Source organism: Acanthochromis polyacanthus, chromosome 22 (genome assembly GCF_021347895.1).
Source record: "Acanthochromis polyacanthus isolate Apoly-LR-REF ecotype Palm Island chromosome 22, KAUST_Apoly_ChrSc, whole genome shotgun sequence".
NCBI lineage: Eukaryota > Metazoa > Chordata > Actinopteri > Pomacentridae > Acanthochromis > Acanthochromis polyacanthus.
In genome coordinates this window covers 240,824-260,043 of record NC_067134.1, presented here as the reverse complement: position 1 = coordinate 260,043, position 19,220 = coordinate 240,824, and the positions used below count along the sequence as shown (strand labels likewise).

Sequence of the window (19,220 nt, the reverse complement as noted above, 5' to 3'; positions counted from 1 at the left end):
TTCTCAGGAGAACATCTGGATCAGGAGAACATTTTCTGTCCTGTTTTTACTGGATTCAGGATATTGTGACTGAGTTGAGCTCAGTGAACATTTGAAGTAGAAAGATGATGATGTCTCTGCTGTGGACCTGCTGCTGTCAGCTTCACCTCCATCACTCAACATTTACAGTCTGCTGTCAAACGCTACACAAACCAAACTGATCACTGGACAACATCACACCTGAACATCATTAATATGAACATCAGGAAACATTCTGATGTGATGACAGACCACTGAGTCAACTTTTGTCCTCAACGTTCTTTTATGAACTTCTGAAAAACTTGTTCAGCAAAAACACAAAGAACAAACCAGTAAAGTTGAATCATTTCCACCATAAAGTCTCACAAACATGTTATCAGGGTTTGGAGCATTAAAAACACAACTCTGAGTAGGGCTGCACGATTATGGCCAAAATGATAATCATGATTATTTTGATCAATATTGTAATCACGATTATTAATCACTGTTGTTCATCATGTTACAGAAAATATCTGTATTTTTATTGCTCTACTTTTAAGCGAACAATATATGAAGCGTTTTCAGTGCAAAATGAAACTTTAAATAAGAATAAATGATAAATAATAGTAAAATAAAATTTGCTCAAGAATTTAAAATTTACCAAGAGATAACTGAAAAAAAGTGCTCTTCAGAGTGCAATCACAAAGTGCAACTCAATGGAAACAATTACACTTTGGAGAAATAATTGCGTGAGGGGATCACATATTTATTGTTCTGTGTTTTGACTATTTTTCTGAAGCCCTCGTTGCTCCCTGTATTTATTGGACACATGTCTTTGGCCAAATAAAACCATATTGCGTCCGTTATCTCTGTGTGTGTTTGGGAGGTAGCTGATACGGTGTTGCCCGATGCAGGGTCGCTGTAATGGTTGTCTGGGTTGCCGCTGGACACGGACGGGGATTTTGTGAATCAACGTTAGCTTTAGCCTTCATGCATTCCTCGTATTTGCGTTTGTGATGTTTTTTCAGATGGTTAAATAGATTAGTTGTGTTACTGTGCGGGGCAGACACAACTCTGCTACACTCTTTACATATGACTGGTTCTTGTTTAACGTCACTTGCCCTGAATCCGAAACAAGTCCAGACGATGGATGCTGATCCGTTTGGAGGCACTAGCTCCTCACCATGATGCTCCTCATCTCCAAATGCTGCTGTACTTTCTTCTCTAGACATGACTCGCTCTCATCAGCCCAGTCCACTCAGTGATTTGAGGCTGCCGCTGCCTGCAGGGGGCGCTCGCTTGTTATTTAGGCAGCTTAATGAAGCCTTAACCATGTGTTCGCCTCCTGGTGGTTGGCTGACTACTGGTTGACAAGGCGCTTGATAAGATATGCACCAGAGCCCACATTTTAAATGTAAATATCACCAACGATCAGGTTAATTTAATTGTGGCAGCCAAAATCGTGATCGCGATCAAAATGCGATTAATTGTGCAGCCCTAACTCTGAGCTTTGTGTGAATCAGATCTCTGGAAACAGTCTGATTTCCACCATTCTGCTCTGATATATTCACACCTCTGAGCATTTCCTGATACCACTCTTCTCTGCAGCAACAAGACACAAAACACCAGAGTTTCTCTCTGAGGAACTGAACATCAGGAAAGATGTCACATCTGGATTCTGGAACACCACTTCCCTCTAGAAAATCAACAGCTGAGTTCAGGTCAATAAAATGCTCCATGATTCAGTTCAACACATTTTGTGGTCTGTCAACAGACACAATTTACAAAGAGAAGAAATACAGAGAAATTCGAGAAAACTTCATAAACAGCTGATAATATTTAACATCAGAGATAATACAGATGCTATTCTAAACTCTAAAGAAGAGTGAGAATAATCAGCTAAAAGCTGTTTGTCTGATCATATAAAACCACTTTCAGAAGCTCCTCATGTAAAAAGAACTTCAGTGAAAACTGTCAAATACTCAACATGTTGTAATAAAATGATGCTGTGATAAAACCTGGACCAGAACCTCTACAGTATATTCTGAAATAAACAGTACAGACTATTACTCACATCTGTTATCTGACTGTCAGTATTATTTGTCATTAATAGAGAGACAAATGTTAAGTAGTGAATTATGTTGATGTTTATTTCTGATAATTAGAGATGTTAACTGAATAGTTGGGGATGTCTGATCTAGATGTACTTTTACTTCAATAATGTCCTGAATGTCAAACAGAGTCATCTCTCTAAAACAAACCTCAGTCTGCCTGAGTCAGTTCAAAATCAAATACAGACTAAAACATGTCACTCTAGAGAAACTTTCTGCTGATGGATTTCAGTCTGACAGGTTGGAAACAGGACATTCACATTCCTGCTGCTAGAACTACTTTCTTCTGTGCATCCAGCAAATCCTCCTTTTGAAACACTTTAAAAAGTCCCAGTGGGACCATGAGCTCTACTGACTTCACCTTAATCGTAGCATCCAGCCTGAGCCTCCACCTCCTCTAATACACCTGCTGTCTGCATCCAGCTGCTGCACAACAACTGCATCCTTTCATCATCATCATTGTATTCACGTTGTTTTGAGTTTATGTTACAGAAATGAACAGGAAGCGACATTGATATTATGTCTATAATTTATGGAAAAGGGGGTGGGATTAAATAAGTTTGCTTCTTCCCACTCCCTTTCAGGCATTCTATGTGTGTAATGTGAGCACATGTATTACCTGTCCAGTTACTGTTGTGTAAATGATACCTGCATTGAAATCATGTTGTCTGAAAGTCATTGCCTGAAATAAACTATTAACTAACTAACTAATTTATTTATAACATTTGTATATATAGACAAATATAAAATGCAGAAATATAAAATATAGAACTTTTATAGCTTTGCTGTCTTGTGCAAAGTGGATAGTCAAACTGAATAAAAGCACAAACACATTTAAATACATGATTTATGTTTCTTTTTTAACTTTATTATTAGCTCTATGAATAATAAAGGGCAGATTATAAATCAGCATCATGGAGCAAATCCATGTCTATACAGTAAATGTCTGGAAAAGGAATGAAATTTAAAAGCAAGGACTCCAGGAAGAGTAGCCACAGTTAAACAGTCCAGTGTCTAATGGGGATCTAAATTCAACTTTAAAATAACAATTTGAAGGACTTGATGGTGGCCATATGAGGGTTTGAACCACTGACCTTCCAATCAGCAGTCCAGAGACTTAACCATTGTTCCACTGCTTCCATGTTATATTCTACATGAATATGGGTTCCTACAATTCAGCCGGAATTATCAGGTATGTTTCTGTACGGTGTTTCACATTCATGCTCCATGTGCCCCCTTTAAACTTGGAGCACCTGCCCCTCCAAAGGCCTCTGCACGGCCCTGCTGTAATGAGCAGCAAAAGTCAAAACAGAACTCTGGTTCACGTCACTTGACAAACAAAAATAGTCCTGCTTTATGAACAAAATGCAATAAGATTTGGTTTGCAAACACTTTAAACAAATAAGGTACTTTTTAACAGCAGTATTTCCTTTACACAGCAGCAGTTAAAATATTTCTTTTAAACCTCAACTTAAACAATAATGGAGTCAAATTAGTGGTGGGACGACAATAAGACAGTTAATTAATTAGAGGCTTTGTGATTGTTTAATCTCCATTTATGGCATTTTTGTCAAATAACTATCTGACACAATAAGTAAAGTTAAAATTAAATTTTACAAATTTCAAATAAATTTTGGTTGACAATTGAATAGATGAATAGACATATACGTGAACTTAAAAAACAAAAATGTTTGTTTCATTTACATTTATCTACATTTTTCATCTGTCTGCTACATTCACAGATTACTGCAAACTCAAAGTGACATTAGAGCAATTACATTTAACATTAGAAGATTTTTTGTTCACTCAAGCTCTTTCAGTGTCTTGAAAAGTGTTCTATTATGGGATGGCTACACTGTTTGCCGGTACCAGGACTGTCATAGCTAACGTTAGCTCTGGTGCTAACAGCAACATGTTTTACATTGAAGTGATCTGTCGACTTTAAGTGCTGCAGTGATCAGAAAACTAAAACTACGCTTTTATCCAAGCTGCCATCGGTAAGATTTTTAAAAGAACATTTTCCAGCCAACAAGCTCAATGAGGTCTGGTCTTCCATCACTGTTCACCAAACTTTCTTGTGGCTGATTCACTCTGCTTCCTGTGCATCTTGTTCACGACTGGAAAACAGACTTTAGGTTCATTAGGTTCAGTGTTTCTGGTGTGACAGAAATTATGGAACTCAGAAAGGTGGGATTAAATTAAATGCATTATTTTTTAACGTGTTATTTTTTCTGTAACTAATTAATCAAAGTTATTGCATTAAAATCCAAGTAAAATCAACATAACGCTACAGAACTCTACTCTCCACGCCACCGGTCTCCACACTGACAGTGACCCAAAAACGAAGGATTCACTTCATGAGATCAGCTCACACTAACATCAGCTTCAGCTTCTGACTGACACTAATCAAGTCAAAGTCCACCAAAGTTCCATATAGTTGAATATATAGAAAAAGCATCAACAGACAGTGAACTGACCTGAGAGTCTCCAGTTTACAGTTTGGACTCTGCAGTCCATCACAAAGATGCTTCACTCCTGAATCCTGCAGGTTGTTCCAGCTCAGGTCCAGTTCTATCAGATGGGAGGGGTTGGACTTCAGAGCTGAGGCCACGACTTCACAGTGACTCTCTGAGAGTCCACAGTTAGAAAGTCTGTTATGAGACATAAATGACAAAACATGTTATTATGAAAAACACTTTAGATTTCCTTCATGCATTTGAAGCAGAACATTTGGACACATCAGTGGTTCAGCTGATCTTCTCTGTGTTTGACATGAAACTGAATTCTCATCAGCCTCTCTCACACCTGCACACTTTGAATCTGGAATCATTTGATATAAATCTATAGAATGTAAATGTTGAATCTGCAGATGGAGGACAGAAGATGGAGTTCCATTCAGGCTTCCATACTGTCCACAGTCTGTCAGTGTGATCTGATCCCACATCTGACTCCACAAAGTTCTCAGGAGAACATCTGGATCAGGAGAACATTTTCTGTCCTGTTTTTACTGGATTCAGGATATTGTGACTGAGTTGAGCTCAGTGAACATTTGAAGTAGAAAGATGATGATGTCTCTGCTGTGGACCTGCTGCTGTCAGCTTCACCTCCATCACTCAACATTTACAGTCTGCTGTCAAACGCTACACAAACCAAACTGATCACTGGACAACATCACACCTGAACATCATTAATATGAACATCAGGAAACATTCTGATGTGATGACAGACCACTGAGTCAACTTTTGTCCTCAACGTTCTTTTATGAACTTCTGAAAAACTTGTTCAGCAAAAACACAAAGAACAAACCAGTAAAGTTGAATCATTTCCACCATAAAGTCTCACAAACATGTTATCAGGGTTTGGAGCATTAAAAACACAACTCTGAGTAGGGCTGCACGATTATGGCCAAAATGATAATCATGATTATTTTGATCAATATTGTAATCACGATTATTAATCACTGTTGTTCATCATGTTACAGAAAATATCTGTATTTTTATTGCACTACTTTTAAGCGAACAATATATGAAGCGTTTTCAGTGCAAAATGAAACTTTAAATAAGAATAAATGATAAATAACAGTAAAATAAAATTTGCTCAAGAATTTAAAATTTACCAAGAGATAACTGAAAAAAAGTGCTCTTCAGAGTGCAATCACAAAGTGCAACTCAATGGAAACAATTACACTTTGGAGAAATAATTGCGTGAGGGGATCACATATTTATTGTTCTGTGTTTTGACTATTTTTCTGAAGCCCTCGTTGCTCACTGTATTTATTGGACACATGTCTTTGGCCAAATAAAACCATATTGCGTCCGTTATCTCTGTGTGTGTTTGGGAGGTAGCTGATACGGTGTTGCCCGATGCAGGGTCGCTGTAATGGTTGTCTGGGTTGCCGCTGGACACGGACGGGGATTTTGTGAATCAACGTTAGCTTTAGCCTTCATGCATTCCTCGTATTTGCGTTTGTGATGTTTTTTCAGATGGTTAAATAGATTAGTTGTGTTACTGTGCGGGGCAGACACAACTCTGCTACACTCTTTACATATGACTGGTTCTTGTTTAACGTCACTTGCCCTGAATCCGAAACAAGTCCAGACGATGGATGCTGATCCGTTTGGAGGCACTAGCTCCTCACCATGATGCTCCTCATCTCCAAATGCTGCTGTACTTTCTTCTCTAGACATGACTCGCTCTCATCAGCCCAGTCCACTCAGTGATTTGAGGCTGCCGCTGCCTGCAGGGGGCGCTCGCTTGTTATTTAGGCAGCTTAATGAAGCCTTAACCATGTGTTCGCCTCCTGGTGGTTGGCTGACTACTGGTTGACAAGGCGCTTGATAAGATATGCACCAGAGCCCACATTTTAAATGTAAATATCACCAACGATCAGGTTAATTTAATTGTGGCAGCCAAAATCGTGATCGCGATCAAAATGCGATTAATTGTGCAGCCCTAACTCTGAGCTTTGTGTGAATCAGATCTCTGGAAACAGTCTGACTTCTACCATTCTGCTCTGATATATTCACACCTCTGAGCATTTCCTGATACCACTCTTCTCTGCAGCAACAAGACACAAAACACCAGAGTTTCTCTCTGAGGAACTGAACATCAGGAAAGATGTCACATCTGGATTCTGGAACACCACTTCCCTCTAGAAAATCAACAGCTGAGTTCAGGTCAATAAAATGCTCCATGATTCAGTTCAACACATTTTGTGGTCTGTCAACAGACAAAATTTACAAAGAGAAGAAATACAGAGAAATTCGAGAAAACTTCATAAACAGCTGATAATATTTAACATCAGAGATAATACAGATGCTATTCTAAACTCTAAAGAAGAGTGAGAATAATCAGCTAAAAGCTGTTTGTCTGATCATATAAAACCACTTTCAGAAGCTCCTCATGTAAAAAGAACTTCAGTGAAAACTGTCAAATACTCAACATGTTGGATGAAATGATGCTGTGATAAAACCTGGACCAGAACCTCTACAGTATATTCTGAAATAAACAGTACAGACTATTACTCACATCTGTTATCTGACTGTCAGTATTATTGGTCATTAATAGAGAGACAAATGTTAAGTAGTGAATTATGTTGATGTTTATTTCTGATAATTAGAGATGTTAACTGAATAGTCGGGGATGTCTTATCTAGATGTACTTTGACTTCAATAATATTCTCAATGTCAAACAGAGTCATCTCTCTAAAACAAACCTCAGTCTGCCTGAGTCAGTTCAAAATCAAATACAGACTAAAACATGTCACTCTAGAGGAACTTTCTGCTGATGGATTTCAGTCTGACAGGTTGGAAACAGGACATTCACATTCCTGCTGCTGGAACTACTTTCTTCTGTGCATCCAGCAAATCCTCCTTTTGAAACACTTTAAAAAGTTCCAGTGGGACCATGAGCTCTACTGACTTCACCTTAATTGTAGCATCCAGCCTGAGGCTCCACCTCCTCTAATACACCTGCTGTCTGGATCCAGCTGCTGCACAACAACTGCATCCTTTCATCACCATCATCATTTAGACCCCAAAGCAGTTGATGCTGTCAGCAAAATGGCAGAATGACTTAGTGACTTCATAGGCTGTATTGGGACCATGGAAAAAGTGCCGAGAAAGTGAATTTCGTTCCACTCATGTAGATCTACATGAACTCTGCTTTATAAGATATATCTATTGCTCATTAGTACCCAAAAAAAGTTTCTACTCACCGTTTCCAGTCATTTTTTAATAATTAGCGTTTTTGTGTCAGTCTTTTTTTACTGTGGCGTAGTGATATTTACACGGGCGGACAAGGATTTGCAGTGCATGTAGCGGTTTTTGGTCACGTGGACCAATAGGAGCCGGGTTCTGTTGCTGTGGTATCAGATCAAAACAACATGGCGTCGACTGTATCTACCACAGATACGAGGAAAGATGACGAAAAGTAAAGAAAGACAAGGAAACCGCCTTCAAAAGTTACTAAAAAAGGATCGAAACGATGCTATATGCATCTCACAGATGTCCAGGGCGAAGACTTGCAGGACTTTACACGGAAACGGTGGGAAACTTACACAACCTGCGTTAGACAGTAGCTTTCTCCGGTTGCAGAAGGCTGTTGAGCTGAAGGAGGACACCAGCGTGCTTTTGCACATTAAAGAAAAAGACTGTGTGGCCCTGGAGGTGCGGTACCACAGGACCTGTTACGCACAGTACACAAAGTTTTTGTCAAGGCCTATGGAAACAAGTACTGCAACCCCAGATGAAGCGTGAGTTATTACGATGCATTAACATTTCATTACACATTGTACATTTCAAAATGAGGCATTGACAAACAACATAGTCTTTAGTTTAACTGTGGTTCCGAAAACTTATTTGATAATTTTATTCAGGAAAAATTGGTGGAATAGACAGGCTTAGATAATCTTGATTGGATGATTATGTAAATATGACATGGCTGCAACAGTTTACACATGGTTTGTGTGTGTGTGTGTGTGTGTGTGTGTTTTTCAGAACTGAAACACCATTCACTGACAGCTACAATTTCTTCTGTGAGACTGTCATCCGTCAAAGGATTATAGTTGACCAGGAAGTGCTGCGAATGGACAAGCTACGAAAGACATTTGTGGACATAGTGAAGAATCAAGAGGGTCTTGATGCTTCAGAATACAGGTAACCAAAATATCATGTGTCTCTCTCACGGTTCTTGTAAACAAAAAAAGTAAATACTACAGGGTTAATTGTTATTGACTTATTCTCACAAAAAAGGGTATGTGCGTATGTTTATGTAAACACACACGCGCATGTTCACACACATACTCATCTTTCCCCATATTTTTTGTGTTTCAGGCAGGATCTACTGAAGAGGCGGCTGACCGTGACTTCCCGCAGCTCACTTTCCACTGCCCTGCCAAGAGAAACATCAGTGAACTTGTTTTTGTTGAGACACTGTCAGCTGATAGACTATTACAAAAGATACCTCCACAGTCAGGTACATCTACTGAGTCCACTGAGGTAAGCCAAGCTGAAAGCCAAACTGAAAGTGACAGGGAACACATGGCTAGCACAACATCTGGACAGAATACTACTGATGAAGGACACTGTACAGTGCAGGCTTGATCTTAAAGAGGGTTCTCAGGGACTCTCCAGGTATGACATGCCCCTGGCCTCCCACCGCTGACAATTTAAATGTGTCTGATGCTCAATCTGTTGTGCCAGAAGAACTATATAATCTAATTGCATGGATTATAGGGGCATCAGAAGAGGCAACAGGAGTGGGTTATGTCGATATTCCCGATGATGTTAGGCTAAAAGTTCCATCCGTTTGTCAAGACATTGTTTACCTTGCATCTAAAGGTCGAAAGCAGACACCAAAGTCACTGTGCCTTGGGCTAATTGTACGCCATTTAACAGGATCATCTAATCTTTTGTCATTGCTGAATAGACGAGGACATTGTGCTTCATGGAACACAGTACTCAGTCTAGACACTAGCCGAGCTGAACTACAACTGCTAGAGAATATAGCCAAAATCCCAAAGGGTTTCTCAAAGAAGGTGCCTACAATACTGGTGTGGGACAACATTGATTTTGGGGAGGAGACACTGTCTGGTGGTGGAACCACTCACCATACAAATGGCATTATGCTCCAAAGTTCTGTCACTGAAATGAGTCAGGATCAGACAGACTGCCGCTACAGAAGGCAGTTTACACATTCAAAGCACCCCCTAGCATCCCTGTAGAACACTACCAACAGTCTAAAAGACAAGGGCCACAGAGGTTCTCACAAGGAAAGTGTTCCATTGCAGGCAGAAACATACAGGTTGAATACTGTGTCGGCTGCCAAAAGTGAACTGGCATATGTTTTATTGAAGTATGCAGATGCTGAAGCATGCACAGTGCCAAGCTGGACAGGTTTCCATACAATGCTTCAATGTAATGCGACTTTGCAAAAGTCAGCATTGTATTATCTTCCAGTCATTGAGGCTTCACCGACAGAGATGTCAACTGTTAACACAATTCTGAAGAGAAGTGTTGCAGTTGCAGATCAGCTAGAACTGGACCAGGTATTAATTTTTGACCAAGCTATATATGCCAAAGCTCAACAAATCCGCTGGAAAATGACGATTTCATGAAGCGGCTAGTGATTCGACTAGGTGAGTTTCATACATGCATGTCTTTCCAAGGTATTTTAGGAAAAAGGTTTGGTGATGCAGGATTGCAAGATTTACTCATTGAGTCAGAAGTTGTTGCCCCAGGATCCATCACTGGGGTGATCAGTGGTCATCAGTACAACCGCAGCATGAGGGCACACAAACTTATGGATGAGAGTCTGCAACGTATTTGTATGTGTATTAATCTATATTTTCATATTCAGAGACACAGTCGTATTTGAATAAATGTTTTATACCATACTTGTGAATGACTCTGACCTTTTGTGCATTTATTTTTTTGTCTTATTCCATTTTTGCCATTTTCCGATTTAGGAGGGCGTGGTAGCAATTCGGTTGATTTTCAGCCATTTATGGCCATGGTGTGCATTTTTTATTTATATCTTTCATTACACAGTAGGTTGTGATATTTTTAATATATGACATACAGTAAGCTTTTAGCTAAATGTACTATATATTTCATTGTGCTGGGTGCAAATCATTTAAGTTGAAGCGTTTCCTTCAAGAAATTAGCTACATTTCTCACTCTGAATTCACCTATGTGTACACTAAGGCACCAATACTTGTTTCAAATGTTTGGTAGATGTGTTGATGACATTTGATAAAGATTTTGTGTTGCCAGAATTAACATAGCACTTAAAACAAGCAAAAACAGCAGCACCAGATTTTCGTTTTTTGGGTATTCTCATAAAGATACATTTCTGGCTGGTGACAAAGTTCAGACAAATATTCTGAGTAGAACTTTTAACCCAGAGTCGAGAAGGGTATTGTCTATGAAAAAATGCATTGAACACATAGATCCAGCGTAGTGGAGCGAAATTCACTGTCTAGGCACTTTTTCCATGGTCCCAATACAGCCTAAACGCAGGTTGTGTAAGTTTCCCACCGTTTCCGTGTAAAGTCCTGCACGTCTTCGCCCTGGACATCTGTGAGATGCATATAGCATCGTTTCGATCCTTTTTTTTTAGTAACTTTTGAAGGCGGTTTCCTTGTCTTTCTTTTCTTTTCGTCATCTTTCCTCGTATCTGTGGTAGATACAGTCGACGCCATGTTGTTTTGATCTGATACCACAGCAACAGAACCGGCTCCTATTGGTCCACGTGACCAAAAAGCACTGCACGCACTGCAAATCCTAGTCCGCCCGTGTAAATATCACTACGCCACAGTAAAAAAAAAAGACCGACACAAAAACGCTAATTATTAAAAAATGACTGGAAACGGTGAGTAGAAACTTTTTTTGGGTACTAATTAGCAATAGATATATCTTATAAAGCAGAGTTCATGTAGATCTACATGAGTGGAACGAAATTCACTTTCTAGGTACTTTTTCCATGGTCCCAATACAGCCTATGAAGTCACTAAGTCATTCTGCCATTTTGCTGACAGCATCAACTGCTTTGGGGTCTAAATGATGATGGTGATGAAAGGATGCAGTTGTGCAGTGGAACGAACCAAAACAATCTCGTTCACCCAATACAGCTTATCATCTGACCTTAGAAAACTGACCTGCACCACTACATGGACAGACTTCTGCTGTTTTAAAGTACTTTGCCTTCGGATTAGCAGAGCTCTGCATAGATTAGCTCATCCAAAGATGTTGTTGTGATGAACGTTACTGATAGAGTTTGACGTGAGTCAGTACGATGGAACGTCGACTTCATTTGCATGAAGTTAACGTCAAACCCTCTTTAAATGTTCTTTCCATACGGCCAGCTTCATCAGTCACATCCATTAATTTATTTTACATTTCAGGACCTAAATGTCAGAACCAAATAAAAAGTCCTCTAACAGAAAAAGCTGATGTCTTTAGCTCAGTGATCTCACCTCTAACTGTATGTAAAGGATGAAGGAGAAAATTTGTGACTGACATTTTCACAGCATTTGAAACGGCTCAAGAACATCTGAGACTAAACACAGCTGACATGTTATGTTTGGAATAAATAAATGGAACATTCAGAATAATGAGATGTTCTAATGAGAAGATCTGAAGAACTGAACAACTGATCGAGACTGACTGATCATGTTCATCACATCTGGACTCACCGAGCCTTTCTGCAGTTCCTCACAGCTGGAATCAGCCTCCGTTTTCCCTCATCTGATGTTCTGTACTTGTTCAGGTCCAACTCATCCAGAACCTCCTCTGACATCTGCAGCATGTAGGCCAGAGCTGAGCAGTGGATCTCAGAGAGGAATTTCCCTGATCTGTTCTTTGACTGAAGGAACTCTTGGATCTCCTGATGTACTGAGAGATCCTTCATCTCCATCAGACAGTGGAAGATGTTGATGCTTCTGTCTGGAGACATTTCATCACTGTTCATCTTCTTCAGGTTGTCGATGACTCTCTGGATCATTTCTGGATGGTTCTCTGTCTGATCCAGCAGACCTCCTAAGAGTCTCTGGTTGGACTCCAGACAGAGGCCATGAAGGAAGCGAACAAACAGGTCCAGGTGACCATTTTTACTTCTCAGGGATTTCTCCATGACTCTCTTCAGGAACACATCCAGAGTGTCTCTCCCCTCATCTTTCCAGTCTTTTCCCAGGAAGTCTTCCAGAACCTTCTCCTTCCTGTTGGTGTAACAGTGGAACATGTAGACTGCAGCCAAAACTCCTGAACGCTCAGATGGATGAAGCAGAACACCTTGCCCTGGTACAGTCCTCTCTCCTCTTTAAAGATCTGTGTGAACACTCCTGAGTACACTGAGGCTGCTTCCAGATCGATGCCACACTCTTTCAGGTCGGATTCATAGAAGATCAGGTTTCCTTTCTGCAACTGCTCAAAAGCCAGTTTTCCCAGAGACTCAATCATCCTCCTGCTGTCTGGACTCCAGTGTGGATCTGTCTCAGCTCCTCCATCATACTTGACCTTCTTGACTTTGGTCTGAACCACCAGGTGGTAGATGTACATCTCAGTCAGGGTTCTGGGCAGATCTCCTCCCTCTCTGGTTCTCAGCAGCTCCTCCAGAACTGTAGCAGTGATCCAGCAGAACACTGGGATGTGGCACATGATGTGGAGGCTTTGTGCTGCTTTAATGTGGGAGATGATGCTGCTGGCCTGCTCCTCATCTTTGGATCTCTTCTTGAAGTACTCCTCCTTCTGTGGGTCAGTGAACCCTCTGACATCTGTCACCATGTCCACACAGTCAGGAGGGATCTGATTGGCTGCTGCAGGTCGTGTGGTTATCCAGAGGCGAGCAGAGGGAAGCAGATTCCCCCTGATCAGGTTTGTCAGCAGCACATCCACTGAGGTGGACTCTGTAACATCAGTCAGGACCTCATTGTTGTGGAAGTCCAGAGGAAGGCGACACTCATCCAGACCATCAAAGATCAACACAACCTGGAAGTCTTCAAAGCTGCACATTCCTGCTGCTTTGGTTTCACTGAAGAAGTGATGAACAAGTTCCACCAAGCTCAACTTTCTCTCTTTCAGCACATTCAGCTCTCTGAAAGTCAATGGAAACATGAAGTGGATGTCCTGGTTGCTTTTGTCTTCAGCCCAGTCCAGAGTCAACTTCTGTGTTAACACTGTTTTCCCGATGCCAGCCACTCCCTGTGTCATCACTGTTCTGATTGGTCCATCTCTTCCAGGTGAGCCTTTAAAGATGTCTTCTGGTCTGATGCTTCTTTCTGCTCTGTCTGCTTTCCTGGATGCTGCTTCAATCTGTCTGACCTCATGTTCATCATTGACCTCTGCAGTCCCTCCCTCTGTGATGTACAGCTCTGTGTAGATCTCATTCAGGAGGGTCGACTGTCCTGCTTTAGCGATGCCCTCAAACACTCTCTGGAACTTCTTCTTCAGACCACATTTAAGTTTACGTCTACAAACTGCAGCAAGTTCTGAATGAAAAAACAACATGAGAACAATGAATAAATGACAGTAAATATTACAGCAGTTCATCCTCCTAAAGAATGATTCTGTGAAGATATTCTGAGATTTTAGTAAATGTTCTGTTGATCAGCAGCTTCAGTCTTTACACAAATCCTCTTACTGCTCTGCAGACGGTCAGCCAGCTTCTCCTGCTTCATCCTCCTCAGGAACAACACTGTGATCTGCTGAAACATCTCTCTGCTGCTCCTCTGATCTTCATCATCACTCTCCAACTCCTCCTCATCCTCCCTCTGACTCTCTGAGCATTCTGGGTAATCTGGACTCACAACCTTCTGCATCTTCTTCAGCTCCTTCTTCACAAAAGTCACCATGTTGTCCTCCAGCAGCTGGAACAGAGAAATGTGTGAATGAGTCCATCATAGTGAAATCATGGAGCCAAACATCAGATCCATGTTGGACACACTGACAGTCCACTGGTCTACAAAGAGCAGCATGGAGACGCCTGAACACAACAGATGGAGAACAACTTGTTGTCCACGAACTCACCATGAATATGGAGTCCAGGTGAAGCTGCTGGTCAGACTGAACTCTGGGAACCTCAGAGTTCTGCTGGTCCACTCTGTGGATCAACATCAACAGTTAGATCTCAGTACATCTATCCACACAGACAAATTAAATCAAATGAAATGTATTTATATAGCACATTTCTGACAGATAGGTAGAAAAAACATATGCAGACAGACAAAACAAATTATAATAGACATTATAAAATTAGTCAAATCAATGAGTAAAACAAAATAAAATGCGATAAAATACTAGAACAGGCAGAAGAGGATAATAACTTGTAAGATCAAATTTTAAAATAAATATGAAATCTTTTTACCATTGAGAGCAGCCAAAAGCCATTGAAAACATGAACATCAAGGTTTTTCTTGAAATATTATCAGACTGAAAGAGGAAGGCTGCTCCAAAGCTTTGGACTCTGACCCGACTGTAAAGGTTGGACCTCCCAGCAGCCTCAGTCATGAACAGTTATTAGCAGTTGGTCTGATCAAGCTGATATGAGGCTTTGAGGTGGAGGAGGAGCAAAGAGGTTCAGAAATGTCACCAGGTGGCAACCCTTGCATGGTTTCATACATAGTTCAAGAGGACAGGTTTAAAGCTTTCCTTGTTATGGTCCTGCTCCTGTCCATGTTCTTCTCAGTGCTTCTCTCTTCTTTTTCCTTCCTTTTTCCTGTCTGCCATCTCTTTCCCTATTCTCATTCTCTCTGGTCTCTCTCTCCTATATCTCTCCCTCACTGTCCCATGTCATCTCTCTGTCCTTGTCTTATACCTCTGTCTCTCCCTCTGTCTGCATCTGTTGGTCTCTGTCTTTCTGTCTGTCTCACTCTCTTTCACCTACCTGCACTCCTGATTACTGCTATGTGATTCACCTGCACTGATCAGTCCATTTACCTCACCTGTCTTCAATTACACCACCACTATATAAACCCAGCTCAGTCACTGACTCCCTGCTGGACCATAGACTCTTTCATTCTGCATCATCTCCATGCTTCATGGACACAGTTCTACCCCTGTGCTCCCACTGGTTCCTGTTTATTTCCTCCACCTGGACTTACCTTCCCTGTTTGGATTCCCACCTGTTTCTATTCTGTCTCCAACCTGCTGAAACTCTGTTTTGTGTTCCACCTTTTCCCGGATTTCCTGAACCTGCTCACCTTCCCCTTCAGTTTTGTTCCTTCTTGTTTTAACTACCCAGTTTTGTTGGAGTAGTTTAGTTTATTCATTTGTGGTTTACTTAGATTTTCCTCTCTGTTGTTAGTCCAGAGTTTTGTTGATTTTGGTAATCTTGCCTGTTTTTCCAATTAGATTTAGTCAGTTTTCAGTCCTTCATCTCTGCCTATCCGTAGTTCATCACTAGCTTGCATCCCTAGGTTTGTGTTCATTCTAAATAAAGTTCCATTTTCTGCTACAACCAGCTTGTCTGCTTTTGTGCCTGCATCTGGGTTCTCCGACTTCCCCACGTAATAAACCTTTGTTTTGGTGTCAGTTAAAAATAATTAATTATTTATAATTAATTGAATTTCCCTTCAGGGATTAATAAAGTTATTGTATTAAAAGTCTGGCAGCAGAATTCTGCAGCAGCTGCAGACCAGACAGTGAGGATGGACCAATACCAGGTACAGTAAGTTACAGCAGTCTAACCATGAGGAAAGGTTGTGGCTATCAGCCTGTTATTGGACCATTATCTCTGTTCGAATTCTTCCCATTTCCACTATCAGTGTGTTCATGTTTTCTTTGTTACAGGAAACAAGAGCAACCTCCAGGCAGCAAACTACTGCATGTAGAATCAAACTGAAACAAGTTTAGCTGCTGGATCACACAATATTGCAGCGCTAATAGTTTTTTTTGCAGGGATTTATCATTTTAATCACAGTGGTTGTCTCTCTGCATGCTAATGTTCCACCACAACAAGTCCAGCTGTCACTATGTTCAATAATAATGGATTCATTTGAAGAATAACATGTCAGAGCGTTTTCCCCATAACAGAATGATGGTGTTTAGTAGCCTGTATGTTCCACAGAGTGGGCTGGAAAAGCCAGAAGATTAAGATAAGATCAACTTTACTGATCCCTCACCAGAGAAATTCACACATAACAGCTGGATATAGATAAGGCAGAAAGAAGCACTAGAACTACAAAGAGATTTAATTTTATTTAACTTTCATTTCTCCAGATAATCTCAATGAGAGACCTGTCCTAAAACAACAAAATAAAAGAACACTGAGTCACTGACAAACAACACTAATGGACCTGTACTAGACAATACAACAATACAACACTGAGGTACAGACAAAACACAACATGGACATTAAAATGGATGTGCAAAAGTGCCAAGCAGTAAAGTTTAAGAGTAAAAGGGCTAAGAATGGAGACAAAAAACACAATAAAACCCATCATGATAAAATGAATTATTTGCTGCTTTTCTTTCTTTACAAACAGAACATTGTGATGCTTTTGGTCAAACAGAACATGGACATATTGAAGTTTCACAGACTTATTAATGCACTAAATCAATCATCTGATCAATCGATAATGAAAATGTTTCTGATCTGTCACACTGCATGTGATGACATCAGCTCCTAGTGACCTCATTAACATGTGACTGGAGAGAGAACCAATCAGAGTGAGCTACACTCCAAACAACATGTTTCACTTTGACAAGAGAAAAGTCTTTAAGGACGACGACTGCAGCTGAAACATTAAAAGATTTCTGATCAAAATGGTAGTTTGAAATAAAGCCGTTAGCAAATCATGAATGCTGCATTTTAGGATCTGAGTTCAACAACACATCTGAGTTTAAACTGTGTGTCAGTGGTTTTACAGATTCCTGCTGCTGTTACAGTCACAGTTTGATGCTGTCTCATGATGGAGCTTCATCACTTGTTTGAAGTCTTTTACACACTCAACATTTAACTGAAGCTTGACTTTACAATAACATCACAAATCAAATCAATCAAACAAATGTCCATCAGAAAAAAATGGAAAAGACATTTACCACAAACCCTACAGCCCTAATGAGGACTAATCAATACGTTAATCAATCTTAACTCAGAGAAACTGCCCCAAAACTAATCAGATAAGAAACACACCACCAGTTTACAGAGAAATAAAGTCCAAACTTCTTCCCTCTGGCTTTAAGTTCACTGACCACAGCACAACTTCTTCACTTTGTCAATGCAACAATCCCTAACCAGCATCCACAAACCTCCATGAAGACAAATGTCTCTCCAGGACATCACAGCAGTGTTCACTGTTTGGTATTTGTCCTCCTCCATCCAGCAGCACCTGAAACCTGAGTGCAGCTTCCTGTCTACTCTGTTTGAGCCAAAGCACAAAGACGCCACCTGCTGGATCAGCTGGTGTCCTGCAGCTGCTTCACCACAGAACCACAGCATCCATTCTTTCCTCTCTGACAGGAACATTCCATGGATGTGACAAAGACTCAGCATGTGTTTGAGATTCATTCATGAAGACAATAAAACTGATTCACTGACATTTTATACAGTTACAGCATTTATATATCATTACCTCTGAGCAGCAGGAGCTCCATCTCCTTTAAAGTCAATAAAAATTCCTTTGAGTCATCGCTCTTAAAGGACACACAGCTGGGTGCAGGTCCAGGTCCAGGTCCTGTTTCTGGTTCTGGTCCTGGGTTCTGATGGATCCTGGTACACAGACATGAAAACCAGCAGCTCAGTAAGTGCAGCACAAACCAGCAGCTTGACAACAACCAACACAGCTGGAAGTTGAAGCAGCACCAACACCAAGTCATAAATCAGAGTCCAGACTAGCATCCTGCTGGAGCTGCTGTCAGGATGCAGCTTCATCATTAAATCTCTTATTGGACTCCATCCAGAGTTCACACACAACTGTGAGGCTCACTGACTGTCATACCTTTCCATGTTGGTGAAAACCTGCAGCCACCTGAGGACACAAATACACAAAGTTCAGCCGTCAGTCTCAGTCTCAGTCAAACACACAGCTGACTGGATCTGAACATTTCATTCTGTTTCTCAATCAACTCATCCCAGACCAGCGACCCACCAGCTGATTGTGGACGTCCACAGCAGGCAGACAAACGGCAGCTTGTTGCCGACAAACACAAATCAAAGGTCCACTTACTCAACTTGTTGCAGTCCAACAGCTTTCCTGCTCCTCTCCTGAGCTCCACCGTCGTCCTTCTTCAGCTCCTGCAGGAACCAAACAGCTCAAAGCACAAACCAGTCTGAACCTGCACAGATCAGAGGTCAGCTTTTATCCTTCTCATATCAGACACACAATCAAACCCTCCCAGTCAGATCAGCTTTATTTCAATACAAGTACAGTCAGACTCAATAATCATCTTCATAATGAACCTGAAAGCTGAACTTAGAACTCGTTTCAAAGCCTCACTTTGAGTCTCTCACACCCAACTGGAAAACACAAAAACCAGTTGTGTTGGTTGTTGTATTCTGAGTTTTTATCTGAGTTCTCAGAGTTCTCAGCTGATTGACTTCAGATAAAGTCCTGACTTTAACATCCATGTAGACTCTGAGAATGAAGCCTCAACTCTGCATTCAGTTCACTGTTAG

At 40.7% G+C, this 19,220-nt stretch overlaps 2 protein-coding genes and 1 long non-coding RNA gene across 32 annotated transcripts in view; 1 reads left to right on the top strand and 2 right to left on the bottom strand.

Moving 5' to 3' along the window:
* Positions 1-12,863, bottom strand: part of LOC127531968 (ribonuclease inhibitor-like) — a 29,432-nt gene extending 16,569 nt beyond the window's left edge. For 12 of the 14 annotated variants that reach the window (XM_051942685.1, XM_051942690.1, XM_051942688.1 and 9 more), the window contains exons 1-2: positions 12,304-12,863; positions 4,586-4,759 (exon numbers count right to left, since the gene is read on the bottom strand). In XM_051942685.1, coding sequence (XP_051798645.1) covers positions 4,586-4,759; positions 12,304-12,848 — 719 coding nt within the window. In that variant the 5' untranslated portion in view covers positions 12,849-12,863. The remainder of the gene's footprint in view (positions 1-4,585; positions 4,760-12,303) is intronic. The other 2 variants (XM_051942691.1, XM_051942697.1) reach the window with 1 other exon arrangement.
* Positions 1-19,220, bottom strand: part of LOC127531987 (gastrula zinc finger protein XlCGF8.2DB-like) — a 387,969-nt gene that overhangs the window by 213,723 nt on the left and 155,026 nt on the right. The window lies entirely within an intron of this gene.
* Positions 7,985-10,462, top strand: LOC127532083 (uncharacterized). Its single transcript, XR_007939336.1, has 3 exons — positions 7,985-8,361; positions 8,606-8,764; positions 8,942-10,462. It is a non-coding gene; the product is annotated as an uncharacterized LOC127532083 (long non-coding RNA).